This window comes from Vespula pensylvanica, chromosome 10 (genome assembly GCF_014466175.1).
Source record: "Vespula pensylvanica isolate Volc-1 chromosome 10, ASM1446617v1, whole genome shotgun sequence".
Classification (NCBI taxonomy): Eukaryota; Metazoa; Arthropoda; class Insecta; order Hymenoptera; family Vespidae; genus Vespula; species Vespula pensylvanica.
In genome coordinates, this window is record NC_057694.1 from 3,113,993 (window position 1) to 3,123,041 (window position 9,049).

At 37.9% G+C, this 9,049-nt stretch overlaps 1 protein-coding gene across 12 annotated transcripts in view; it reads right to left on the bottom strand.

Moving 5' to 3' along the window:
• Positions 1-9,049, bottom strand: part of LOC122632348 (protein groucho-like) — an 89,853-nt gene that overhangs the window by 39,372 nt on the left and 41,432 nt on the right. For all 12 annotated transcript variants that reach the window (XM_043819046.1, XM_043819054.1, XM_043819049.1 and 9 more), the window contains one exon: positions 4,381-4,425. In XM_043819046.1, coding sequence (XP_043674981.1) covers positions 4,381-4,425 — 45 coding nt within the window. The remainder of the gene's footprint in view (positions 1-4,380; positions 4,426-9,049) is intronic.

A 9,049-nucleotide genomic window follows, 5' to 3' on the forward strand; every position in this document is an offset into this window, starting at 1 on the left:
TTTTGTTTAACAAAAATGAATAAAAGATTGTTTGACGATCGAGAAAATACAATGGTAACAATTTGTAGAGAACAAAAACGAAAAACAGAAAAATATTTTATATGGACGGACGAAAATATTTAATTTTTTCCCTTTCGAAAGACTATATAGATATCTCTACGGTCTTAAAAAATATAAACTTTCAGATATGATGAACATACATATGCGCCATCGAAATATTTACGTACAGATACGAAGAACGTATCTTTTATTGTAAGCGTTTCGTTCACGGAAAACGCGTTATTTCATAAGCGCGCTTAAGCAAAAGGATTAATAGTTTATACAAATAAAACTGGGACAAGTAGGCAGAGGGAGAAAGAAAGAGAAAGAGAGAGAGATAAAGAGATAAAGAGAGAGAAGCAAATAAAAGAGATCTATATATTATTACTACGTATTATTGTTCAACGATTTTACTTTCGTTAGCGTTAAATCTTTACAGGTTAAATCTAACCCCGAGATGATGAGCTTAAAATAAATAAATTGTGTCGAGTGTAAAGTGAATTTATTCGTTTAACCATCGCAATGTTATTTGCTAATCAAAAAATGTCAAAATGTCAAAAATTTTCATTTACGCAATATAAATATAAAAAGAAAAAAAAAAAAGGAAAAAGAAAAAACCACTTTTAATCTTAAACTTCTCTCGTTCTCATCGACTTCTAAAATAAAAAAAGTAAAGAAATAAATAAATACTGAAGTATCTCATTCATGAAAACATTAAGTATCTAATGATAATGATTTAATTAACGTGACAGACAATCGTTTGAAAGTTAAATTTATATAAATTGATTATACATTGAATAAAAATGTCCCATAATAAATTAATATGTCATCGTATATATATATATATTTTTTCTATATTTTACACACAGATAATATCTCAGACACTACATCTTGTTTAAAAAGTTTAAAAATGTATTTTGAAAAATAAACTTATTGTTAGTGCAGAAATAACATCGAGATATTCTCGATTAAGAAATGGGATCGTATCATTTCGGAGCTACCGCCATCGGTTTCACCGCAAGACCGACATCGATGATCGATCTCACCCTCTTTCTTTCTCTTTCACCTTTCTCCCTCCTTCTTCCACTCCCACAACCATCCCCACGCTAGCTTACTCCCACCCTTCGTCTCTTTCCATCTCTCTCGGTCTCTCTCCGTTTTTGATCTTCCTCTCTTTCAGGACTTTCAAGATCCGTGACCGCAAGAGCTACGAGTGTTTAAAGAGAACGAGTCTGTGTGTATGTGTATGTACGATAGAAAGAGAGAGAAAGAGAGAGAGAGAGAGAGAGAGAGAGAGAGAGAGAGAGAGAGAGAGAGATCGTAATCCAAACTAGGACATCGTCGCCGACGAATTCGAGTTAGCTCGAACTAGTATAAGCGGTGGTGTACGTTCGTGTTTGGGGGTTGAAAGGAGAGTGAGAAGCAAATGTTGGCTGCTAGCTGCGGGTAAAGGGAAAGAGTCAACGACTAAGGATTTTCATTTGAGAGAAAGAGAAAGAGAGAGGAAAAGAGAAAAAATATTGTAATAGAAGAACACGGGGGAGAGAGAGAGAGAGAGAGAAGCGATCATCGACGGTGGTAACTAAAAAGGGTAAAAGCGAGAGACTAAAGAGGGATAGGGGCCTAACCTCGTAGGGGAAGATTGTTTTCATTCGGTTAGAAGGGAGAAGGGTGATGGAAGAAGGGTAGAGAAGAGGAGGTTCCAATTGAAAAGAAGCGAGAACCGAAGAAGAACCACGACTCGAAAGCCGGCTAAGTGTCAGAGGGACACTTACTAGTAGGGGGTGATGATTTATTTTTTTCTTCCTTTTCTTCTTCTTTTTTCTTTTTTCCCACCCTCTTTTTCCTTTATCTCTCTGTCTGTCTGTCTTTCTATCTGTCTGTCTTTCACAAGTATATACGCACGCACACGCTCGTACATAGACGCGAAAACACACACAGATATCTCTTCTTTTCTCTCGTGTTTTCTCTAGAGACCAGCGAAAGACAGAGGAATGAAATAGGAAGCGATGGACTACCGTTAACGCCAGGAGGCCGCGCCGTCGTGATAAATGATAAATGATATGTGATAAATGATTTTAAAGAAAAAAGGAGAAAAGAGAGAAAGAAAGAGAGAGAGAGAGAGAGAGAGAGAGGGAGAGAGAGAGGATCGTTACTCGGATGATCGATGCACGAGCTACGTAAATTCGGTGGGGTGGTAGGAAAGACGCGAGTACACGATATTATAGATTATTTCCGGTACACACCGTGGCTCGTCTTTTATCGTGAGGCTCACGGGTAGACGGGAGCAAGGGTGGAGGAAGAGGAGAAGTAGGAGGAAGAAGAGGAAGAAGAGAAAGAGGAGTAAGAGTAGGAGTAGGAGGATGAGGATGAGGATGAGGATGAGGTGGTGGTGGTGGTAGTGGCTCTGATGGTGGTGGTGGTGGTGGTGGTGGTGGGAAGAGAAAGAGAGAAAGAGAGAAAGAGAGGAAAAGGATGAAGAGAAGAGAGGGTGGGTTGGTTGGTTGGTTGGTAAAGGAGATAATTTATCGTTCTCCGTTCTCACCGATCGTGCCGGCGCTCGGTTCAAACGTTGCAAATAAAACAGATTAATCCTTCGGAGAGATGTAAATTGCAAATTGTCCGCGAGCGTGTTCGAGGGGGCGATATTATTACGGTTAATTAGGGAGTCGCGAATAACCAATAACTTTTCATTTTTCTTCCAATTAACGTCGGTTGGGATTCGCGGAAAAAGAATGAGATAGATAGGGAGATAGGTAGATAGATATATAGATAGATAGATAAAGAGAGAGGAGGGAAAGATATTAAAAAAGAGAGAACGCGTATAACGCGTTACATTAGACTTCGTCCACAATTTGTCCTTGTACCGACTTTTTTACTCTTCCTGGAGATTGATTTCCCAACTACTAACCCTTTTCCTTCTCTACTCTTTTTTCAACTTCTTATTTTTGTTACAACTCTATCTATCAATTAACAGTTAAAACTGCGACAACTTCTGTCAAGTAGTTCTCTCTCTTTCTGGTTCGTTCCTTACTCGTTCTCTACTTTTCCTTTTTTATTTTCTTTTTCGTTTCTTTATATATATATATATATATACGTGGAAGAAAGTAAACAAATCGATACGATACGATGCGATCATATATATATATATATATATATATTGAAATGAATGATAAGCAAAAAAACTCATTAATTACTTGCCGATTACGATAAAATAAACAGAAAAACGTTTTTCGATTCGATCTAAGTGGATATAATCCGCCGGTAGAGATTATTATGCCTATTTATTAAACATATATACACACACACGCGCGTATATAAGTATATATATATATATGTACAAGCAGTATACTGGAAACTTACTTTATGAAACATCTCTTTCCAGATGTAATGTTTATTAACGACGATTAAAAAATTTTCTCTCTCTTTCTCGATGATGGCACGATAAGAGTACTTTTTCCGATTTATATCTTCATCTTTTTCTCCCTTCTCCTTCCTCTTTTTCCCTTGCAAATAACGAACGATTCGGGAAGTGGGATGGCATCGATTTAAAATAACACGGTCGAACGAATCTTCGAAGAGCCTAATTGTAAGTATATTTCGCCGCAGGGAAAGGGGTGGGGAAAGCGTATCGGCGAATGGACGCAATTTCCTGACGATTCAAGCAAGTAGTGTTCCATTGCACGAGAAGTACTTATTTTCTCCCCTTCTTCCTCCGTTTTCCCCTACTCTATTTCCCAGTCTAACACAACCAATACTCGATCTGCGTTGGGCTTGCACCCCATTAGAATCCCTTGCCTTACGGGTACAAGGGTGAGAAATGATCGGCCGCTAATGCTAATGAATATCAGCTCGTCCCGCACGAGGACGCGCGACAAGGGGATGAGGGATGAAGCGAAATAGAGGAGGGGAAATTGTTTGGAGTTTCGGCTAGGCGCTATTGGCTAGTGGCAGTAAGCAGGCAAGTGTCTAGCGTGTTGGAACGAGGGCGACGACTAACTCGCTTTTAAGAAAATTGCTGACAGAAGGGTGATCGTTCGCTGTTTCCCTTAATTAGCCGAAATTACACGATTTCCCGAGCTTAAACGTCCCCTCTCTCTTCTCTTTCTCTCTGTCTTTCATCTCTTTTTCCCTTCCAATTCAAAGCAATCGGTTTCTCGATCTTCTTTCAAGAGAGAGTATCGTCTCGTTGAGATCTTAATTATCAAAAGTCTCCCTTTTCGTTGTGTCTGTCTTATCAAAACTAATTAAAATGTTAGAATTTATATACATGTGTGTGTGTGTGTGTGTGTGTCTTTTATTATGATTATTGTTGTTATTGTTGTTATTCATTATTCTCACCTGTTTATGCATCTCCACGTTGAGGCCATACGACATCTCGTAGTACTGAAACAGAAGGATCAAGGTTTAAGAATTAATAATATCAAAAATCGATCCTTGTCGTTCTTTCAAAATTTCTTTTTTCTTCCTTCTTTCCTTTTAGCTTTCTTTTCTTTCTTTTTTATTTTCCTTTTTTAAGACGAGAGACATTTATCGGAGTCAAGCGAAAAACGACGTTCCATTTTGTACGCCATCTTTAGAATTACGTTCCGTAATATCTGAAGATAAACGAAGAGAAAATTCGATCATTATCGTAACACCGAGAGAATTTAAATAGAATATCTCTTCCGCGTTATCATCCACTTATTTTATCCTTATTATTATTATTATCATCATCATCATCATCATCATCATCATCATCATCATCATCATCATCATCATCATCTCCATTTATCGAGCAACATCGGAATGAGATGGATAAGGATAGTTAGAAAACGATCGATTATCGAGTTAGATCAACCGAACCAACTTTCTCTATGTCTTTTTTTTGGACACGAAGCGAAAGATACCTGTTTTTTTAGTCGGTGCCAAGATCAACCAAGACCAACTTCCTCGAGGATATTTTACTCGGAAAACGCATCGGGCGTTCGACTTTCCGTTTAAAATCTCTTGTGTGTTGCACATGTGTGTTGTACATGTGTGTTGTACATATCCCTTTATTTTCTTTTCAAAAAATATTTATCGCAATAAGAAATCGATGTAACTAAAGAACTACGATTGAAACTCAATATTAACATTTAAGATCGTACGACTATTAGATGATATAATAATATTAATATTAATAATGAGATAATGTACGCACGAGTTATCAACGATTAAATTAATCGAGAAGAAATTAATACAGAATCGGTAAAAAATTTATAGATGTGTCCAAAGCGTTCTTAGTTCATTTTTAAAAATCGATTATTCTTCCTCGAGACTTTTATTTTTTAGGTTTGCAGTTTTTCTATAACTTGTAGGTTTCGCGATTTGAAAAGAAAAAGAGAGGAGCGAAAAAATGTAGTCTGAAAAGTTGCGAAAAAGGGCAACTCAATTCTAAAATCAGAAAAGAAACTTTTGAATCAACCTGTATAATAATTCCTTCTTTTATCGCGCGTTAAATTCCACAGTAAAAATTTGTTTAATTCTCGAAAAATTTATCGTTTAAAACGATGCTTGTCGGACGAAATTTTTTTTGTCCCATCTATGTGTGTGTGTGTAAAAGAAGAGAGGAAAAATAAATAAATAAAACTAAAAAGAAAAGCAAATTCGCTTAAACAATTTTATCACGATACGATCCCAGTTAGTTGCCAGGATAATAAGACAGATCTCGAATGCAACGATCCACGCGAAAGTATCATTTACCAACCACCTACCCACATCCCTTACATTCCACCCCGTCTTCTCCGTTCGCTATCTCGTGATACGATACTCGTCAGAAATAAAAGAACATTGGCCTGTTCGAAGTAACTTCAAGACACGAATAACTTAATGAACAATTCAATCCTATAATACATTTTTGTTGCTATTTTTTTTTTTTTTTTTTTTCATACGACTATCTCACTTTCTTCTAATTATTAGATACAACAAAAAATTTGTCTAATCACATATCTCCTTATATCTCTAAGAGAAAAAAAAAAAAGAAAAGAAAAAAAGGAGAAAGAAAAAAGAAAAAAAGAAAACAAGAAAAAAAAAGAAAGAAAGAAAAAATTTAACGAGCTACAGAGAGAGTGATGATATCTCGCCGATATATATATATATATATATATATATATATATATATATATATCTTATTTTAATAAACAAGAATACGAACAAGAAATATCTCGCGAATCTCGTGAAGTAGTATCTCGTTCAAGAGCATCGAGAACTTCGATCGAACTTCCCCCTTTTATCCGACCCCGCTCAGTCGCTCCCGTCCGTCCTCCTGATTCGTCGTTCCCCGAAAGTCTAGATGAAACGGGGAACGGACTGTCGGATATATGTATATGTAGGTGCGCGCGAGTACGATCGTAAATCGGTTAGTGGCTGTCACTTAGCACACCGCGTGTCCGCCTTTAACCGCGCTTGTTCCAGGACGAATGGCTTCAGGGGGTTGGTGGTTGGTTGCCTGTGCCTGCCTCTGGCGAGCCCGAGAGAAGGCATATGTACGTATACCTACGCTACTCTACGAAAGCATATGTATGTATATATGTATGTATGTGTGTATGTATGTATGTACGTTTGTATGTACTTACACGGGTCGACATTTACCAGATAGATAGAGATAGAGATAGAGATAGAGAGAGAGAGAGAGAGAGAGAGAGAGAGAGAGAGAGAGAGAGAGAGAGAGAGAGAGAGAGAGATCGATAGCATCGGCTACGGAAATATACCAGCTTAATAATGCAGTCGATAAGCACCACGATGGGAAGAAAGAAATGGCTTGTGAGAGGGTCTGAGAAGGGGATGAGGGACGAAGGGAGAGAGAAGGAAGGGAATAAGGGGGAGGTGGATAGGTAACGTCGTCTTCGACGACGACTACGACGAATGAGTATGAGTAGCTTGTGTACGTACACGAGCGCAACATTTTCCTGTAAACGTGCCCCCTTTTCCCTCCCCCCTCTCTCTCTCTCTCTCTCTCTCTCTCTCTCTCTCTCTCTCTCTCTCTCTCTCTCGCGAGTATCGAGCTATCTACCAGCGATAATCTTCCTCGACAAATCCAATGCCTTGATAATAATTTCCTCTTCCACGTGAGAGCGAACTCGTACTTCAGTCGGTTGATAAAACGCACGTCCGTCGTTAGTTCGAAGCTAATTAGTTTGAGAGCTATCAGGAAGCGCTCGACGTCGAGCCATTCGATACTCTCTCTCACTCTCTCTCCTTTCTCTCCTCATCTCTCTTTCTCTCTCTATCTATCTATCTATCTATTTATCTATCTATCTATCTATCTATCTATCTACCTATCTATCTACCTATCTATCTATCTCTCTTTCTGTTGTTCGAATTGACTAGGCGCGAACGTATTGCGCGATTCAACGAAAGATAAGCTTTTATATTTTCTCGTGGCCCGTTTCCACCATAATCGTCCTCTCGTTCCCAGTGACTTTATTTTCTTCGTGTTACTTCTCTCTCTCTCTCTCTCTCTGTTCTTTCAGAAATCATTTTTTGTCGATTTTCTTTTCGTTTATTCTCCCTCTACTCCCCTTACACTCCATAATTCACGAGTTTTACTTTCGCGAGATACCATCATAAATTAGATTAATTATCTATAGTTCAGTAGCTGTAGGTAATTAATTTAACTCGTTCCTTCGATCATACGAGAAGTATTTTTCATTCCTTTTTAAACTCTATATATATATATATATATATTTTTCCTCGTTCTCCTTTTCGACATAAAATAATAATACGTCAACGAAGAATCGATACGATTTGACGATACCACGTCTTATTCCGCATCGCGAAGCGCATATCGATTTCTCTGGAAGTTCGAAAGGCCACGTGGAAAAAAGTCAGACCCGAAGAAGTCGATTATCGGAGCGAGCGAACGAACGAACGAACGAACGAACGAAAAGCGAGCCGAAGGAAAAGAGACAAAAAGGGACAAAAAGGATGACAGAGAGAAAGAGGGAGAGAATAAAAAAAAAGAGATAGAGAGAAAGAAAAAAAAGAGAAAAAAAGAAAGAAAAAGAAAACGAAGAGAAATGAAAAAGGAAAAAGAAAAATAAATAAAAAGAGAGAGAGAGAGAGAGAGAGAAGAAAAATTAAAAAGAGACCGTATCGATCTCATCTTTACCTCAACCTTTCCTTTTCTATTTTCACGTGGCTCGAAACCCAATAATGGGGATTGTATCGATAATTTCACCCCCTCCAGTTATTCGATATGGATCTTTTAGGAACGAGACCCTTTGATAGGGCGATCGAGCTAACTCTCTTTTTCATTCTCTTTTCGTTCCCCCACTACATCATTCTCGTCCTTTCACTCTCCTTTCATTTTCTCTTTTCACATAACGGATGGATTTTTCGTTTGTCCTCTTCAATCTCCTCTCTCTCTCCCTCACCCCCTTCCTCACATTTCTTTCCATATCTCCGCAGATTTCTTATCGAGAAATTCAAGCTAATTGTCTTACACTTATGTACTTATCTACTATTTGTATCTAATTAAAAGATAATTGATAAGCCGTAGAATAGTATATCGAAATATTTTTTTCTATCTTGTCGAAATATTTATCCGTTATCAAAAGGGCAGGAAGAACAAGGGAAATAGCTGGAGTGGGAGCTTAAGATAGGAAAGGGGGTAGCTAAGGATAACGTTGGAAGAAGAAATTCATTCTATAATAGTAGCTCGTATTTCAGAATGTCCCGGAGGCGATAAACCACGAGACAAAGGAATGCCAAAGAGAGTATGGATGAAAGAAAAGGACAGGTAGTCGTAGGAAAACTTTAGATACCTCGAGGTGCATTCGAGCGTTAGAGAATTATTCGATGTTTATGGGGAACGTTGGCGAATGACTTTAACTTTTGTTAGATGTAATAGAAAGAGAGAGAGAAAGAGAGGGATAGAGAGAGAGAGAGAGAGAGAGAGAGAGAGGAATGAAGAGAGAAAACGATAATCATTTCGTGATTTACGAATGTTAATGAAAACTTACAAAATTTCAATATCAACGTGTGCTCG